Source organism: Notolepis coatsorum (assembly GCF_963971535.1).
Source record: "Notolepis coatsorum genome assembly, chromosome: 18".
Classification (NCBI taxonomy): Eukaryota; Metazoa; Chordata; class Actinopteri; order Aulopiformes; family Paralepididae; genus Notolepis; species Notolepis coatsorum.
The window spans coordinates 51741077-51761978 of NC_140182.1; the positions used below are offsets into that span (position 1 = coordinate 51741077).

General features: G+C 45.2%; 1 protein-coding gene across 1 annotated transcript in view; it reads right to left on the minus strand.

The window, feature by feature from the left end:
• The window catches only part of syt7a (synaptotagmin VIIa), a gene marked incomplete at its 3' end in the record, with an annotated part of 296315 nt that overhangs the window by 29438 nt on the left and 245975 nt on the right, over positions 1 to 20902 (minus strand). Inside the window, exons 5-6 of the mRNA XM_084334887.1 lie at positions 14963 to 15394; positions 6070 to 6210 (exon numbers count right to left, since the gene is read on the minus strand). Coding sequence (XP_084191013.1) covers positions 6070 to 6210; positions 14963 to 15394 — 573 coding nt within the window. The remainder of the gene's footprint in view (positions 1 to 6069; positions 6211 to 14962; positions 15395 to 20902) is intronic.

Here is a 20902-nt window from a genome sequence, read left to right on the forward strand (position 1 = left end):
CTTTTAAATTAGTAATTTTGTTGTGTCGCAAACAACCGACTCCAGTGGAATTATTTTTCCGGCTCTGGAGGGAGGAGGGACAGACAAGACTTTGCCCAAAAGGTGCAAGATAATCAAAGTCCTCGTTATAGTATATACTGTAGAAGTATTTCATAAAAAAATCTGATAATATGTCATCATCGACTTTAGATGACAATCAAACGAACGGCAGGTTAAATACCACTACTGTACCTGTACGCTTTCAGCCAATCGCTGATGGAGGTGAGTCCTACAGTATGTTTGGGGAGCACGCCAGTGTCCACATCTCTGATGAAGGCAGGGGTGCGTTGGTCATGGGACAGGGTTGCACGCCGAGCAACCGGCTATGTGAGCAGAAGCACGCACACGCACATGCACGGATGTGCACGCGCGTGCACACAGGAATGTGCCAACTCGACTGATGCGCCAACTCGCAGTACCCACCTGGCTACTTTGCATAACAATAGCTCAGGTCATCAGGTGTGTTCAAATACGTCCTCAGATACATTCACACAAAACTTGTGAATGAAATGTGTTACATTCCATTCCTAGAAGCAATTAGGCATTGTCTTTAGTCTGTGCGCACGCGAGGGAACATTTATGCGCATGCGCAGGAGTGCGCGTCATTAAAACACAGTGCAACCAGCTATGAAATTACCAACGCACCCCTGGATGAAGGTGAGTCCTACAGTATGTATGGGGAGCACGCCAGTGTCCACATCTCTGATGGAGCTGAGTCCTACAGTATGTATGGGGAGCACGCCAGTGTCCACATCTCTGATGGAGCTGAGTCCTACAGTATGTATGGGGAGCACGCCAGTGTCCACATCTCTGATGAAGGTGAGTCCTACAGTATGTATGGGGAGCACACCAGTGTCCACATCTCTGATGGAGCTGAGTCCTACAGTATGTAAACTATGGGGAGCACGCCAGTGTCCACATCTCTGATGGAGCTGAGTCCTACAGTATGTAAACTATGGGGAGCACGCCAGTGTCCACATCTCTGATGGAGCCAGGCCCGGACTGGCCATCGGGAGCACCTGGAGTTTTCCCGGTGGCCTCGCCTGCACAGATTTAAAAAAATAAAAATTCTTAAAAAAGAATATATATATATATATATTTTTTTTTATTATAATAATAATTATTATAATTTTTTTGCCAGACCATTGTTTCTAGTTGTGGCGGCGGCGCGGCGCGATAGTTAGAGATAACCTAGGTCGGTGGGGAACAACCAGGATTTCACTGTCTGCGACAGAGTTGGAGAACTATCTGACTCTCTCTCCCTCACGCGGATCACACACACACAATGGAGCCGTGCTGCCGCTTGTGATTGGTGGAGGCGGGACCAGGCGATACAACTGATTGACAGCAGAGGCAGCGAATGGAATGGCAGATGGCACACTCCCACTTTTCTGAAAGGAGTTGTTAAATCTGACATTACAAAAAACAATATGTGGTGGTTATGATTGGGGCTGAAGTTGAATAAACAATTTATGAAAGAGAAAGTCAAAATAATTCCAAGATAATTCAAAGATTACAGACCTTTGCCACATTGGCTACAAACATAATCACTGTTATCAAAAAAATTATAATCTGATCAGACACAAGGGTTAAGTTGTAGTTCCCTTTCTAATTTCCTCAAAAACATCTAGTCTAGTTAATGTGATCAATATTATTTGACAATTGATGCTTTTTGTTGGAAATTTCAGTCAGTGAGCTCATACTTTGAGCTAATTTTATAGTTAAAATGATTGAGACAACGCAATCTTCTGTCTTCGTTGTGCATGCATGCGTGTGCTCACCACACGCGATACATGTGTCACTATTCTGGCAGTGGCTACTGTTATTATAGTATTGTAATGAAAGGTCTGTTATTTAATGTTTGTGTAAAGGGCTATTTTTACTGTTGATGGGTAGTGCATCAGTAAAGTGAATATGGTATTGTGCTCTTGCTCTGTTTGAATAGGTGGAGAGAGTGGTTATCTGTATTATAATAGTAAATAGAAAAATATGTTGTGCTCTTGCTTTTTTCTTTTTAAAACTTTATTTTTTAGCGTTTATCGCTTTTCTGGTCAAGCATGACCGACAGAAACAGGTTGAAATGGGATGTAGAGCAGGGGAAGACATTCTGAGAAATGACGGTGGGTCCGGGAATCGAACTCGTGTCCCCCAGATCCGTGACTAGCACGGTTTCCCCCGACGCAGAAATGGCGCCGAGATATGCGGTGAGCTACGGGAGCTCCCCTTGCTTTTTTCTTTTTGAAGGTGGAGAGAGTAGCATTGCTAGTGCCACAACAGTTTTATTTGAGGTTCATAACAGTACATTGTACTAAGCAATTGTTGGCTCATTAGTTTGTGATTCACATGCACTAAAATTCACCAGAATGCAGGAAATGAAGTCTTTGTAACAAAACATTTCCGGGTGGGGGACCCCCAGACCCCCCGCTTAAAAAGTGGCCTGATTGGGGCTATATTTCGCTCTATATCTCCCAGTATGAATTATTTCCCGAGTCCGGCCCTGGATGGAGCTGAGTCCTACAGTATGTATGGGGAGCACGCCAGTGTCCACATCTCTGATGGAGCTGAGTCCTACAGTATGTATGGGGAGCACGCCAGTGTCCACATCTCTGATGGAGCTGAGTCCTACAGTATGTATGGGGAGCACGCCAGTGTCCACATCTCGGTTTGTTCTCTATTGCCTCTATTGACTTTCAAGAGGGTTCCCAGGAGAATGCTTATAGCACATATTGGGAAGCTACATCTCATGATTGCAGTAAACAAAACACTGTATGACTCACACTATTCCAGTCGGTATATCATCAAGGGTTTAAGGCTCTCAAGCTTATGTGGTTTACAAAAAAAAAAAACATTCTCAGACGAGGAATACTCAACCGCTTCTCTGTAACTCCTCCGTGCAGCCTTGTGTTGGCTGTGGAAAAAGGCCAGAGGAGGCTCGAGGGCAGGAGACAAAAATGAGACAGACGAACCGAGAGACAAAAAGTGCTCCCAGTGGTGTGGCGAGCGTGACGTAGCATGACTCTCGTGGCGAGCAGCATTTATGATGAATGAAGGTGGTTGTCGGCTCCTGAAGGACAACTGACTCTGTGCTGCAGACCGCTGGCCATGTGTGGGATTCTCTTTGATTAACCACATTATATCTGGGGGTGGGGGCCGCAGAGACGTGCTCACACAATGAGACCACAAGACCACACCGCTGTAGCTCATACAGTAACACTGTAGGCTAGATAAGGAAAACAGTTACCTTTCGCGATAGCCCCCGACCCGGTATACGTCATGAATCATATGTCAAATGGATGGAAGTATTTCCTGTGTGGAAAATAATTGGTGTGATGAATAAATCGGAATATCTTAACCCCTCGCCACCCATTTTTCCTTTTAAGGTGTGTTTCATATTATGCATCGCCAAAAGTGTCTCCGATTGGTCACAGGATCAAAGCGAGGTTGAAACGGCCTAATTGGTCTGCGGGGGGGGGGGGGGGTCACATCAGCCTCCCAGAGCCGGAGACAAAATACATGATTGTACTTCCGTTCTGCATTGGTGAACACAAACGCAAAAATAATCAATCACACCCCCCTGAGCCGAATGAAATGAGCAGACAAACACACGAGTCAGACATAACACTTTATTTTAGTCCCAAGGAGAGGATCGCAAAATATGCTCCATTTTCTCCATGGGGATACAGGGATTCTCAAGGAGTCAGGCAGAAATGCTCTTATCGATCGAGGGACATGTTTGGGCACTGGTGTTGTTGCCGTGAGGCGGCTGGCGAGGAACGAGTGGTTTTTATTCCTAGCAGCATGTTTATTGTAAGTGACTAACATGTTGTGGAATAATGAGGGAGTCTCTCTGGGCCCTGGGTGGAGATACAGAGACGGGCCTCTTGGTGCAGGGAGGAGGCGAGGGAAGGAGGCGAGGGAAGGAGGCTAATGAGTGGTGGTGGGGGAAGGGGGGGGGGGGGGGCACACAGGAGTGGAAAGGGCTGGAATAATGGAGGCGTGGAAATACAAAAGGAAAACACAATAGTGTTGCGAGACAGACTGAGAGAGGAAAGACAAACAAACAAATGATGACGGTGGAGGAGAACTAATGACAGCGGGATGCCAGATGATTAGCACGGTTGGTGAGAGCGACCACTGGCTTTGTGAAATGAAGACTATTTATGTTGTGTAAAAAGGGTGGGCATAATAAGCTAAAGCTTCAGCTAAACTTTTTCGGTCAATATTTGTTGCTTTCCTTTTAATTTAACACATTCACGGCCATTGGAATGTGGCTGGAATATGGCTGGAACACCAGCTTTCCATTACAAACTTTCACTGTGCATCACGTTGTTTGTAGAGCTAAATCTATATTTTATATTATAGCTATACAATATCATGGTCATTTGACAGTATGAACCTTCCGTTCAAGATGCAAAAAAGAAAAAAGAAATTCCATCAATACGTTCCCGTTTTATACCGTGGTGAATATGAGTGTTATTTCGGAATGATCTGGGCTAATTCTTGTGAGGCTATTTATAAGGCGCAACGCTAATAACGTTAAATCCATTGGCGTTTCGTCCATACACACGCTATAGTTAAAAATCCAAATGCATATGATTGGTATTATGTTCCATCATGAATGCATGAAAGGGGGGGGGGGGGTCGTTTCTGATTAATTGATTGCCAATAACGGCATTCGTTATTACCACAACATACGCTGATCAGGGGGATGGCTATGAAATCCTTGCACGATCAAGCTGAAATTGACGTTAAATTGTCCTTACCTGTGGCCGGTCGGATTCCAAAAAGAATATGTCCATTTGGCCCATGATATAACCCACCTCGACCCATTCTCGAGCCAGCACCACTACCAGGATCTGGCCGGTACTGCACCTTCGGAGTCCCAATATGCCTTTTCCAGGCAAAATACAAGTCTGTGACATTGAATAGGATATTAAAAGCGAATAAAAGAAAAAACTAGTTAAAAACATATATATACGTTTTTGGCCATTAACCTCTGGCTCCCAATAACGTATATATACGTGATTGGCCGGGAATGTGTTTTAGTGGTGGTATTGTTATTTATTTATTTATGGAAAATCGTTAACAAGGACCATAATAAATGACTACTGATACTACTACAAATAAATGAATAACGTGAACTAGTATTTTTGTAATTATTTATTTATCTTTTAAGATAAGATAAGATATTCCTTTATTGATCCCCTTGGGGAAATTCCAATTGCTGTAGTGGATAGGTAGAATTTTTTGATATTGGTAGATAACTTATTACATATTAATATGATATTGTAAGGAAGGAGCTATGTTGATTATTGCTTCCATGTCTAGGAAGATATATTTTATTTTATTTGTATTTTATTTTATTTTATTTCGTTTTTTTTATTTAGTTTCTGTTATTTTTTGTTATTACAAATTTGTGTGTTTATGGTTGAAAATGTTCGAGATAAATAAATATCAAATCAAATCAAATGACTACTACAACATTTAATCTAATCCATCCCTGGAAATGTCCGATGGGACTGGGGTGGAGGGGTTCAGATGAGGATCTCACTGGAGTGAGGTATGAGCTTATTACAGTTTATTGCTAGATGTATGAGCTCATTATAACTTTAACTGTTATGAAGCAACAGTTGTGATTGGAGGATCAATAAAAGAGGGTGTGGTTTGAGATAGGTCAATAGTTCTACCTCTTTACTCATTTTGGCACTACAGGTATTGGTGATTTTCTTTACCATGGCTACCTCCTTTTGTACCAGAGTCAACTCTTATTGTTGCTGTTTCTGTACCAGGGTGTCAAACCTGACGCCGGATGCTTCTTCAAGTATAAGTCAGCCTACAGCAACAAGCGATTCACCAAAAAACGAAAGCGAAACAAACGACAACACTAGCAAGCTCTTCTCCACTGCCTCATCTCTAAGACCGCCTGTCGTTTCCATCAGTCTCATCACCAGATCCTTCACATCTTTTCATCTGCAGCCCCAGACACATCTCTCTCTCACTCTCTCTCTCTCACACCCGACACTCTCACACGTTGTCCAGTACCTCTTCTCAGGAGGGGGCTCCTGATTGCCTGGCGCTGCCTGCGCCGTTTCCTGCAGGTCAGGCATATTGGCAAAGTCGTCTTGCTCTGCCAAACCAATGGCCAAAGACAGGACCACCATCTTCCCTTCACTGGTTTCCCCCGGGAAACACCACAGACAAAACAGACGGACGGATGGACAGAGAGAGAGAGAGAGAGAGAGAAAGAGAGAGAGAGAGAGAGAGAGAGAGAGAGAGAGAGAGGAAAGGGAAAAGAAGAACAGGCACAAGGGATAGAGAAGTGGCACACGGAGGGGAGAATCCAGCGCAGACGCGGTGCATCATGGGAGAGAAAGAAGAAGAAGAACAGAGAGGTCATGTACGGATGTTTATAGGGCGAGGAGGGATAGAAAACAGACAGTAGGGGGAGAACCGGAGAAATCATACGAGAGCAAACCGAGGAAGCCATTGTTTACAGGAGAATACCCCCGAAGCTACATGACATCCTCAACAACGCCATCACATCAACAACCGTGCGCTCTCTGATCCAGGGCAGGATATTAAAGGAGGAGTGAGAATGAAAGACTAAACACATCAATAATGTAAACATAATGAATGGGGCCACGAAGACAACAGGTGCAGCTTATATTCACATGCCATAGCGTCACAATTAGTGAAGTAATTGATGGTTATTATTTAATGGTTGTTAATGGATGTGATGTTCAGCAGCTTGCACTACTGCCACACACATGAACGGCATGTGAAGGCCCACATGATGTACACGCCCGTACACGCACGCACATACACACACAGACAAACGCACAATCCATGCGCGAACATGTGAACACGCCCACACATACACACACACATGAGGCACAAATATGAATGCGGTAATTTATGCGATTATTTAATCTCTGTCTTCACTTCCCTCCCTCCAGACTCACCTTTCCCATCTAACATGCCTTGTCTCCTTTCTCCAGAGTTAAGATTTAATTAAGCCTCGTTAAGAAGAAGTGGACTAATTGTTTCTATTTGAGTGCTGTGGTTTCCTGAGGTGTCACCGCTTTCTGGGTCGCTGCTCTCTCAACTCCCCACGTTACACTCTCTCCTTTCATCTCCCCTCTGCCTCTCTTCTTCAAATCCCTTTTCCTGCCACCCCCCACCCCACCTATCCATCCATCCGCTACTCCTCTCAGATCTTAACCAGCTCTTCCTGTCTCCTCTTCTCTCCCCTCCTTCCCTCCACTCTCTCTTTCTCTCTCTCTCTCTCTCTCTCTCTCTCTCTCTCTCTCTCTCTCTCTCTCTCTCGCTCTCTCTCTCTCTCTCTCTCTCTCTCTCAGTGCATGCTGGGAGCAAGATTGGAGATTGGAGATTGGAGGTGCGTGAGAGTAGTGTGAGTTTTTCTATCTTTATCTATCTATTTAGTTAAATTTATTTATGCTATATTGTAATTATAGTGTAGTGTTAGTTTGCTGTGTGTTTGGTGTGTACAGGGAATAAGTGGGGAGTTTGTTTGTTTTGGCAGTCTGCCAGGTTGTGCTGCTGGTTGGCGTGAGACGCCAGTATGGATTTTGCCAAACTCGGGAGGAAGCATGGCGTTAAGATAACTGCTCCTAATGTGTCCGTAGAGGACTGCAGCTTGGCAGTAGCTGAAGTTTTTGGGCACAAAAGTGTTAAATCTGCTGCGAAAATGAACAGTGGAGTTGTGATTTTTCTGGACTGTCTGGATAAGGTGGACGCTGTGGTAGAATCCAGAGTCAGTATCGACGATGCGTTCATTGCCGTGGCGCCTCTCTCCACACTAGGCAGAAGGATTAACATATCTAACATTCCACCGTTCATAAGTTTGTTTGTAAGTTGTTTTTTAATCGGTTCATTTCCGTTTTATAGCATTTTGAAAAGCCCTCGTTTTCTTGAAAGTTTCAGGAAAATATAACTTTTCCGTGATAAACGGCATTTACTGGAATATTCTGGAATACACAAAAAACGTTGTAATTTTTCTGCCTATTTATGAATAGTTTTCAAATAAACGCTAGATTATCGATAGTATATGTGTACTTATGCACGCTAGAGAAGCGATCTGAAAAATCTATTCTCTCATTTCCTGATCAGCGCGCGCACACACACACACACACACACACACACACACACACACACACACACACACACTGATATATAGGTGAAAACAGATCCGATTACCCCAAGACTGGTAAAATAGATTCCTTACCTCATATCAGATGTTCTCCAAAAAGATTATTCCAATTCCTGATCGCCATTCCAAATATCGATCGCGTTTATTGATTCAGCGCTGGGTACTGTAAATATGTATTCCACGTTGTTTTCCGGCTCTGCAATCACTTCGATCCTTCAGATGGCTTGGCCGGAAAAGTTAAATGAGGAAACTGCCCCCCCCCCCCCCCCCCACCAGTCTAATCCAATGGGGTGCAGTTACACAGGGAGAGACGATAGGGGGCGGTATTTTTCCAATGGAGCTCAGAGAGAGTTTGGAGCACTAGCGTGAGGCTCGATTGATGAAATATGAATTCAAATCGCGAATAAAAAAAACGACAAACAAACGCTGGCATTCAACTGGCGGCATGAACTAACGACATAAAGCGTCCGTGGCACTCAAATTGTTAAAGCATGTTGTCTCACATAGATGCCAGGTTTGAATGATTCTCGAGAACAGCGGAGAAGAGCTTGATTTGGTTTTCAAATTAAGAGTTGATGATTTTGATTATGTCATTTTTGTGAACTCTGGAAACTCAAAGTGTTTCAAGTGTGGAGAGGAAGGACGTATAGTGCGCGATTGTCCGAGGGGAGAGGCGAGAGACGCACAACCTCAGCCCCAGGAGGAACGTGGAGCTGCGGGTAGTGCAGGTATAGAAGAGGGAGGAGTAAAAGGCGGCTGGGTGGCGCAGCGGACATTGCGCTCGTCACCGGGTTCGACTCCGGCTGTCGGCGTTGCCTCCGGCTTGGGCCAGCCGTCCTACTAACTCAATTGGCAGAGTTAGGGGGTGGAAGTCAATGGGTGGTAATCTGGACGTTGTGGACAGCGACTCCTACAGGTCGGTTGGGGACGCCTGCACAGCAGAGACAGGAAAATGGCGGGGGTAGTATGAGCCTCCCACACGTTACACCTCGCCAATGAGAGTCCACGCTGGCAGGTGAAAAGATGTGACAGGCTGCCTCCTCGTGTACCGGAGGGGACACGTGATGCAAGGCTTCTATCCTCCCTACAACCGGCCAGTGGGGGGCATATGCGAGCAACGTTCAAGACAGGGGAGGGAAGAATTGGCACAATGGAATTGGGATGGGAGAAAAATAGAAAAAGAGGAGAAAAAGTGGATAAAAAAAAAGAAGAGGGAGGAGTGTGGCAGCAAAGAGTTGCGAGCAGTGCAGGTACAGAAGAGGGAGGGGTGAGAGACGCTGCTCCTCCCTCAACCAGTGGTGAGGTAACAGGGGAGAACAGAGGTGGTTTGGTTCCCCCAACACCGCGTCGGAGAAAGAAAAGAGATAAGGAAAATATGACAATTGACAGTGAAATAATAGGAAAAAAGCCGAATGTGGTAGATAATGTAAATAGCCAGACAGTGGATGAAGTGGTGAGAAGTAGTGATGGAGGGGTGGGAGGAAATTTACTTGTATCATTTGAAAAGGAAAAAGAAAGTGGCAACAGTGGCTCTCAGGCTAAGGAAGGAGTGACAAGTTTGGTCAAAGAGAGTCAGGAGGATGTAGAAGGCACAGTTTTCTCTCAGTCCAGCATGGGCGAGGATGAGGAGGGCACAAGTTGTGAGGAGAATGAGTTTCCCAATGATTCTCAAGTGTCTGATTTGCAACAGAGAAAACGTTATGCAGTCAGGCAGATACAAAAGTTCCTGCACACAACAAAAAACATGAAGAATGTCAAAGTTGGAGATTACTTTGAAGATAAGGAAATGTTTATTATTTCAGCAAGAACTCAAATGAGGATGAAGAACAATGGGGGGTACACTTCCCAGAAAGTTTTTAGACTGAGGAAAATTTTACAAAAGCTCAATAAAACAGATGATGAAGGGTAACCAGAATCCAAGTAGTTTAGGACGGATCCTGTGTTTTTTTTTAATCTGTTGTGCACTCCTTTTGGAGATTATGAGTGATATCAAGTTTTCCACGCTCAATATTGACCCTTTAACGTCTCTGTTTTTAACTAACTGTATGGAGGAGCCTCTGATGTATGGAGCCCGGCTGGACATTTAGGACGGTAGTAGACCTGGGCTTGTACAGCATCTGCACTCAGTTGGGACAGTGAAACTGAAATATGTAGTGGATGTAGCCGGGCCAGAAATTCACCACACAGAGGAAGTGGCTTCTTTACTGGGGCTGAGGACAGCCTGTCACAACAGAGACTGTTTGAACGATTGGACTGAAGCGCGGAGCATCGGGGGACAAGACCTGTTGCAGGATTATTTCAGTGGAACGGAGGGTCCTGATGAGGGGGATCTGTTCCATGCGCTGGGTATCAAAATGGACAAAACTGGACTGACGGGACCCTTATTGCGTTGCGCATAATGTTGTTCTTGCTGAGATGTATGTGTTGAATGGAAATATGGACAATCTTTTGTTTGGGTGGAACTTCAATGAAGTTTTGTGTTGTGTTGCAGGAGGACAGTTGTATTTTAGCACTTTTTTTTACGTGAGAACTCATGTGGTTTTAAGTATGATGGGGACACATGTTGTCCGATATAATGTGTAGTTTTTTAATTGTATTGACACACACATTGTAATGAGAATTATGTAAATAAATGTTTTTTCTAAAATCAAAAAAAATCTCTCTCTCTCTCTCTCTCTCTCTCTCTCTCTCTCTCTCTCTCTCACTCTCTCTCTCTCTCACTCTCTCTCTCTCTCTCTCTCTCTCTCTCTCTCTCCCTCCCTCTCTCTCTCTGTCCTCCAGAACCTCACTTCTTTAGCTTAAAGCCCCCTGGCTTCAGATGTGTGTGTGCGCAGCCAACCCCTGACTCCTCTCAGCTCATCTTTCTAATGCTTAATCTAACGGGTGTCCTGCGAGGACTATAAAGCCAGATGTAATAATCTCCCTGCTATTCCTCTCGCAGGGTCTGATATGACACGCCGCTCATAAAGCCATTGTAAGTGTAATGATTATGGGATCCTTCCACTCCCATCACCAGTTAAATATGGGCAATTTACACTCTCGAGATTATTGGCGAAACACTCGAATAAGGAGCACCCAATGGTGTGGCGGCAGAGGTTCAGCAGCAAGAGGGGGCGGGGACGTTAACCACGCCGACATAAAAACATTGATCTGGAGCCAGAACGCCTTAAGACCGATATATCCTGGGAGATTCATTTGGTCATGTGGTTTCCAAGGCCAGATCTCTGTGTCAATGACATCTCAGTGAGCAGTGATTCACCCGCAGGAGGGAGGAAGGGAGGGGGGGGGGGGAATCTAGCCAAGATTGAAATTAACTGGCTTGAACAATGGGTCATGTCTGTTACCGGGCCACATCTGTCATCAATCATGTGGAACGTTGCTGTTATGGGAGAGTAAACATTACATGGAACATTTACAGTGATAGGTGCTATAGTTTACTATTACAAATGCTGTTCTCAATGACCTTGGTGGTCATACCCTTATGGGTAAGGTACCTCCTTATACTGTACTAAATCATTATTGGAATGGAATTTTGGAACCTATGGAACCCGTTCTAGTGACTGGCTGGTCCTTAAGGTCCCCAGAGTTTGCTCGGAACAGGGTAAATCTGCATTTCGCTATGATGCCCCTCTAGCTCATGGAATGAACTCCAACAGTCCTTAAAAAGCTTGAGATTCTCCCCTCTGTTGCAGAGTTTAAAACATTGATCTCCAACCTTTGTCAATGAAGTTGTACTTGTTTTAATTGATGTGTTATCCTTGCTCTTTGCCTCGTCTTGATCTCTTATTATGATCTTATATGCTGCGTGATTTTATATGCTTTTTTTTGTTGCTTATTTCTGTATGTACTGTACACTCTGCGTGACTGTAAATGAGGGAAACCAAGTTTAAATAAAGGTTTGAAATTAAATTAAATACGTGTTACGCGGCTAACGCTCTTTCAGTCGGCCAGTGTTGTCAGGCTCAGTGTAGATATAGTCAAAATGCCCAGGAAGGCTTTTACATACATAACGTTTGCACTGAGAAGTGATTATGAGAGGATTCTGGGATAAGGATATATGAAACTAAATTAGAGGTGTCACACCCACACGAGTCCTACTCAGTTTTATCTCCCTTGATCTCTCCGTCTCTCTCCCTACTCCCTTCCCTCCTTTGTCTTTTGGCCTGAAGTAACAATCTATTGCAGAAGTAATGGTGCTGCAGACAGAAGATCGATGATTCAGGGTTAACATGAATCTACACACGGTTGCTTAACCCTTGTTCCTCTACTGATGCACACAGTGATATACGCATCCTGACACGGAGGCCGCTGACTAGCGGTGGACAGAGTGTAAATATGTCCGTTAAACATAAAAAGTTGGGCTGTTAAGGTTAGCGCGTTAATAGCGTGTTAACGCAAATGTTAATTAACGCCACTCGTTTTTTGGGACGCATAACACACATAATAATAATAATAATAATAATAATAATAATAATAATAATAATAATAATAATAATAATAATAATAATAATAATAATAATAATAATAATAATAAGGATAATAATAATAATATTTTAAATTGTAAAAATGTACAAACATTCAGTCATACCAGTTCATATATCAAGAACAAGAAATGTAATTTCATTAGAAGAGGATGTTTTTATTTAATTTTTTTTAATTTTTTTTTAAGGTTTTTTTTTTGGTGTTTTTTCACTTTATTTCTACTGGGCAGTCCAGCAGAGAGAGACAGAGGAGGAATGGGAGACAGAGTGGGGGGAAGACATTCGGCAAACAACGACGGGTTCGGGCATCGAACCCGGTCGGCCGTGTCGCGGCTGAGCGCGCTATGCGGTTCGCCACTGGGGCGCCCCTGAAGAGGATGTTTTTATGACCCTTTATTTTTCTCCATGTGAGGTTGGACACAATTACATTGTGTGATTTGCTTTAGAAGTGTGATGGATCCAGGGAATAATCTTTGAGTAATGGAAAATGTAGCTTACTAACAGGGGATAAGTGAACCTGTATACGAGTAAAATTGGACACTATATTGTGTGAGTACTCAATAAGTATATTGCTGAGTAATGTTACATTTAGCAGGTCAACATGTTGTGATTATTTGCAGCATATTTATTTTATGCTAAATTACCTTTACCTTTACCTTTGTTTTTCTGGACAATATTTGTCATATTGGTTATGTATTGTGTTTAATACACATACATTTGCATAAAGCAAGCACATCTGTCAACTCCCATGTATAAAATATTTGAAAAATATTTTGAACAGGTGTGTACAGTTAACTATGGACAACCATGCAATCAATGGTGATTAACAGCCCTATTAAAAACGTACAGAGAGGTAGGAAAAGAGATATATTTTTGTGGAATTAAACACAAAATATGAAATATGGATTAGGTCTACTAGTTTCATCCACGAAGCAGCATCGTTTAGAGCCATTCCAAATGACGTTTTTTATAATAACATCATGTAATTGAGTGGGACGGTTTGAATATAAAATACATCATGACTTTTCATGACACCATCTCATGAATATTATAAATACTGGAACCATCCTGTGAGGACAATTGCAGGCTAAATGCCACCCAGACAGATGTTTGTGTTTAGCGAAGCGTAAAAAACATTCAACGGTTTATCACAAAATTTGATGGAAATAGCGCACAATGCCGAGCGCCATGACTTCCTTTTCCATTTCTCAGCAACACGTCGTTAGCTTTCAAAATTAAGAGAGAGAAAGCAGAGTTCTTTGACAGATCGAACCGACCACCCAAAATGGAGGCACTTAAATCGATGCATAATTAATTTCACTGCATAACTAATAAAGCACTGTGTGTCTTCGTACAAATGAATATGGTGAAAAGTATCATTGCTCATAATCTATTCATCCATTTAAAATTCAATTTCTGAGATTTAAAAGGACTATAAAATATATTAAGCAAGTGTAATATATTATACGCTCGCCCCCCCCGCTCGAGAGTATAATCAACAATCTAATCTGTTAATATCAGTGTATGTGATGTACGTATTATACCTAGCGATCCATCTTCTCCTACACTCTCATGAGGCTTATTTACATTTCTAATAGCCTCTTCAAATATGCTAAAAGTTCAACCCCTGGCCTCCTAATCTGGCTTCAGCTTCCTCCTCCCCCTGCTGGGATGATGAGTATTGGCATGGATGGACCTGCAGCTACAGGGGATTTGTTAACTTGCATCAACGGCTTGTTTTGAAACCGCCTACCAGGGTCTAGTATGTAGGGGGAGAAATCATTCAAGTCCACGTTTGAAACATGCACGTCTATGCATGCACATACATACTGTATACATACACTTATGTGCGTGCGGGTACACCCACCCATACTTAGACACACACACAAAGTAATATCCTTCCCTGGATGTCAGATGCACAGTGAGAAAATACCAACTAAAGAAGATTGACAGCGAAACAGGGAAGCACATTTTTTTTTTAAACACTGAATACAGAAATATGTAATGAAAGTGAAAGAAAAGAGAAAGTACTAAGCAATATTTCAGGATCAAGGTAAAAGTAGATCAGTCACACGTTCAACTCACACATAGGCTTTACATTAGAATCTAACACAGGATAAGACACCAGTACATATACAACAAATAAAAACAAATAGATGCATCAAGAGAACACATAAGACATATAAACATGCAAGGCAAAATACTGTAAGACACAGGCAGGGAGCAACAGCACTACAGACTGCAGGCAGACAGTAAGAGGAAAGAGACTCACAGGAAGGACTTGACATCGAGGCCTCGACTTCGGATCTGTCCCATCATGTAATCCAAGCTGCCGGGATCGCCCCGCGACCGGCCTCCTCCGCGACCTCCTACGCCACCTCCCCTATAGCGAGAGGCGCCCGCACCCACCGGGCTGTCCCGTACACCCCGGGGGCCCCCTCGTGTGCCGCCACTCCCTCCCCCACCTCCTGCCCCAATGCCCCCACCTCCCCCAGGCTGGCCTGGTGCAGTGTACAGCTGGCCTGGTGCAGTATGCAGCTGGCCCAGGCTCTGGGAGGTGGGGGGGAGCTGGCTGAGACCTGGGGCAGTTGAGTGGAGGAGGGGTTGCTGGAGGCTCTGTTGGCGCACCAGGGTTCGAGGCCGAGCCAGCCCGGGGGGAATGTGCTCCAGTGTGGGCGCAGAGGACAAGGCTGGGTCCCCAAAGCTGGGAGGGCAGAGGAGCAAGGAGGGCAGGGAGCGGGAGGAGGGTCGTGGTCGGCAGAGAATGGGACGATGGAAGCGGAGTGGAGGGGGGGAGGTCCAGGAAGAGGGGAGGGGGGGAGGGGCAGTAGTAGAGGGTGAAGGGGAGATGAGTGGGCGACAGGGGGAGAGGTGAGGAGCAACAGAGCATGACGGGTTGGGGGGAGAGACAGAATCACCACAGGAGGTGCATGGTGACACAGGGCAGTGGGGAGAGGAGGTCACGTTGAGGTCAGCATCGGTGCCATCACAGGAGGGTACGTCCAAAGAGGAAGTTGATGACGACAGCGGGGAAGAGGAAGAGGAGGAGGAGGAGGAGGAGGAGGAGGAGGAGGAGGAGGAAGAGGAGGAGGAGGAAGGGAGGGCAGGGTTTGGGGAGAGAGAAGAGAGGTGAGAGGCAGAGGGAGGAGGGCGGGGCAGTGGAGAGAGGAGGAGGAGGAGAGAGAAGGAGAGCAAGGTGAGGCAGCAGCAGTAACAGCAGTAGCAGAGGTAGCAGTAGAACGTGCAGCCTGAGTGATTGCCGTGTGCCGTGTGCAGCTGGTCGCGCGTCTGCGTCGCCGGACAGCTGTGTGCCTGTGTCAGCTGTGTGCGCGGCTTGTGCGCCTGCGAGGTGGGAGCATGCGGCTTGTGCGTGGGTGTGGTCCGCGTCGGCATCGGTCGGATGTGCACCGTCCGTACGGGCGTGGAGGAGCGACTACGGCCACAGCGAGGCGTGTTGTTGCCCGTGGCTTTGCCGGGTTGTCCCGCCGAAGGCTTTTTGGTCTGATGAGAGATCCCCATGTCCTCCTCTCCTCTCACAACTTTTCCCATCTGTACGTTAAGCCTCTCTTCTCTTTCTAAGTCTTTTTCCTCTTTTAAATACATGCTCTCCCCCTAGAGACGTCCCAGCAGCCAACCAACTCCTACTGTATGCCTCCCTCCCTCCCTCTCTCGGCCTCTCTCACTTTCCACTCCTCCCCTCCGCAAGATACCGTTCAAATCGGCTCATTAGCTTTTCTCAAATGTTGTCGCTACTAAATCGGTACGTCGAACCTCGAGATCCGTGTACAAGACGGACGCCTGCTACGAAGTTAGCCAGATGTCATTGGTTTGTCAGGCATCACGCTGTTTTTTTTTGTGCGTTGCATTTGTGCTCTACGGCATCCCGCATCGTTTCATTTTTTTATGTCCTCCCTACTCTCTAAATATATCTTCTCTCAGATCACTGTGTAATGCAGGGTCTCAGAATTAGGTCAGGAGAGAATATTCACACTGGTTTCTACGAACAGGTTCCTCTGCCGTTGCTGTAGGCTCTTCCGGTACGACTTAAAACATGCAGGCTTTCCGCACGGGCTATACGACGGGTGAAAAGAGTAAAGCAAGGTTAGGTAAAAAAAAAAATGGAGCACACAGGGGACAACAGGAAGAGAGGGGGGATTTTAACACAAAGGAGAGGAGAGAGCGAGAGAGAGAGAGAGAGAGAGAGAGAGAGAGAGAGAGAGAGAGAGAGAGAGAGAGAGAGAGAGCGAGAGAGATAGATAGATAGAGAAAAGAAATGGAGAGATGGGGACAGATAAAGAAGAGGCAGAAGTCAGAGGGTGGGATGAGAGACAGAAAGAAAACGGGATGTGAGACAAACACAAGAGACAGCGACACTTATAGCAGCCTGAAAATAGAATCCAATTATAGACAGGGGGCAAAGAGAAAGATGAGAGGAGGAGAGAAAAGAAGGAGTGGGGAGAGCGAGGTACATGTAGTTATGGAGTGAACATGTTGAGGGAGAACTCACAGACGAGAGGAGGTGCAAAAAAAAAAAAACATGAGACATGAACCAAAATCAGCAGTCTGGTTTGCGTGACATAGGTGCGTGCGTCACTCAGCCGCCCGGGAGGAGAGGAGACCGGGTGGATCTACGGCCGCCGATCATCATTAATTCACAGCGTAACTAGGGTCGGTTGAAAGGCAAGCCGCACTGGTCGGAACATCGCATCATTAAAAACGCGCACAGATCTTTTCGGGAGCGATGTTTTCAGTGTATCAACAACCGTGCGTTTCTGCATTGCGTCTCCGTGCAACTGCAGACTTCTCGAGACACCGGTGCATAAATAGACCATAACAGAACATCTGCATAAACAGTGTGTTGTGCGACTGGGCTGGCTGTGTCAGTGGAGCATGTGAGTCAGTGTGGTCTATTGATAGCTCCTTGTGAGCAGAGTTCACATGCCGTTTCCAACACATTCTCCCAGTCATCACACCTCTTCCTTTAGCCCACACACTCACCTTGACACCTGGCCCCCGCCCCCTGCCCCCCGCCCGCCTCTCTCTCTCTCTAAACTCCCCATCTGTTTCATAGAATTACATAGAATGTGTTTCTTTGCCAATGGCGGCTCAAAACTAATAATCAGGAAAATGAACTGTTTCATTCAATCCATGAATCCATGAATTCACCAGATCCTTTTTACATAACTTTATATACTATATCTATATCTGTACTACGATTACCTACATATACTAGTTACTGTATACTGCTGGCCAGTATGACTTACTACCGTAGTGTCTTTATACCTGTATCACTATACATAACAATACTATACTATAACACTGTACATACATCTGATTAGCACTATCACTCAGTAGTACTCGTTTATATATTTTATACCCAGTTTAATCACCTGTATATTGTATATTTCTATTGCACATTACTGTTACATTTGCACTCTGGTTAGAGGCCAAGTTTATTTTCATTGTACTGTACTTGTATAATGACAATACATTTGAATCTAATCAAAATAATGAGCTATTTCTACCATCTCTACACTGGAGCTGGTGGGTTTTATTTCTATTGCACATTATTGTTACATTTGCATTCTGGTTAGAGGCCAAGTTTATTTTCATTGTACTGTACTTGTATAATGACAATACATTTGAATCTAATATAATCAAAATAATGAGCTATTTCTACCATCTCTACACTGGAGCTGGTGGGTTTTGTGGGCGTGTCTTAACTCACTTGCTGGGCCTCAGTCCTCCAGACTGCACGTGGCTCTGGACGGTCTGCCACCTCCCAGCCTTCATCCCCCCTGTCATCATGCTCTTCACGCTGTCGCTGCGACACGGACCCCCCCCATTATCCCCACGCCCCCCCGCTGCCCCCCTCTGACCCCCCGCCACTGCCCCACTAAGAAGAGAGACAGGGCGGGGGAAGACATCACAGCAGACAGCGCACATGGAGGAGAGGGAGGAGAGGGGAGGATAGGAGAGGAGAGGAGAAAAAGACCAGAGAGTAGGAGAACACACACACACACACACACACACACACAGAGAAATCAGGGTGAGCGACCACATATCCAAGGCGAAGCAGATCGTAGTGTGCGAAGGGGAGGTCTGGGCTTCCAGTCCAAGAGACAGGCAGTGGATGGAGAGGGTCTGTGGAGTCCAGTGTGGAGAGGGAGGTGAGGGGGAGGGGGGAGGGGTACAGGAAGAGGAGGAGGTGGCAGGGGTGGAGGTGGAGGTTGGAGGAGGATAATTCTCTGGGAGCCTGTGGAGGTTGGAAGACCAGCAAAGGGGTCACCCTCTGGGGACTGGAGGACCACTACTGGAAGACCACTACTGGAGGACCACTACTGGAGGACCACTAATAGAGGACCACTACTGGAGGACCACTACTGGAGGACCACTACTGGAGGACCACTACTGGAGGACCACTACTGGAGGACCACTAATAGAGGACCACTACTGGAGGACCACTACTGGAGGACCACTACTGGAGGACCACTACTGGAGGACCACTACTGGAGGACCACTAATAGAGGACCACTACTGGAGGACCACTAATAGAGGACCACTACTGGAGGACCACTACTGGAGGACCACTACTGGAGGACCACTAATAGAGGACCACTACTGGAGGACCACTAATAGAGGACCACTACTGGAGGACCACTACTGGAGGACCACTAATAGAGGACCACTACTGGAGGACCACTACTGTAGGACCACTAATAGAGGACCACTAATAGAGGACCACTACTGGAGGACCACTAATAGAGGATCACTAATAGAGGACCACTACTGGAGGATCACTACTGGAGGACCACTATTGTAGGACCACTAATAGAGGACCACTAATAGAGGACCACTAATAGAGGACCACTAATAGAGGATCACTAATAGAGGACCACTACTGGAGGATCACTAATAGAGGATCACTAATAGAGGACCACTAATAGAGGACCACTACTGGAGGACCACTAATAGAGGATCACTAATAGAGGACCACTACTGGAGGATCACTACTGGAGGACCACTATTGTAGGACCACTAATAGAGGACCACTAATAGAGGACCACTACTGGAGGACCACTAATAGAGGATCACTAATAGAGGACCACTACTGGAGGACCACTAATAGAGGATCACTACTGTAGGATCACTAATAGAGGATCACTAATAGAGGACCACTAATAGAGGACCACTACTGGAGGACCACTAATAGAGGATCACTAATAGAGGATCACTACTGTAGGATCACTAATAGAGGACCACTAATAGAGGACCACTACTGGAGGATCACTAATAGAGGACCACTACTGGAGGATCACTAATAGAGGACCACTACTGGAGGATCACTAATAGAGGACCACTACTGGAGGATCACTACTGGAGGACCACTACTGGAGGACCACTAATAGAGGATCACTAATAGAGGATCACTAATAGAGGACCACTACTGGAGGATCACTAATAGAGGATCACTAATAGAGGATCACTAATAGAGGATCACTAATAGAGGATCACTAATAGAGGACCACTAATAGAGGATCACTAATAGAGGACCACTAATAGAGGACCACTAATAGAGGATCACTAATAGAGGATCACTAATAGAGGACCACTACTGGAGGATCACTAATAGAGGACCACTACTGGAGGATCACTAATAGAGGACCACTACTGGAGGATCACTACTGTAGGATCACTAATAGAGGACCACTACTGGAGGATCACTAATAGAGGATCACTAATAGAGGACCACTACTGGAGGATCACTAATAGAGGACCACTGCTGGAGGATCACTAATAGAGGACCACTACTGGAGGATCACTACTGTAGGATCACTAATAGAGGATCACTACTGGAGGATCACTAATAGAGGATCACTAATAGAGGACCACTAATAGAGGACCACTACTGGAGGATCACTAATAGAGGATCACTACTGGAGGATCACTAATAGAGGATCACTAATAGAGGATCACTAATAGAGGATCACTACTGGAGGGCCACTAATAGAGGATCACTAATAGAGGATCACTAATAGAGGCCACTAATAGAGGATCACTACTGTAGGACCACTAATAGAGGATCACTAATAGAGGATCACTAATAGAGGATCACTACTGTAGGATCACTAATAGAGGACCACTAATAGAGGATCACTAATAGAGGATCACTAATAGAGGACCACTAATAGAGGATCACTACTGTAGGATC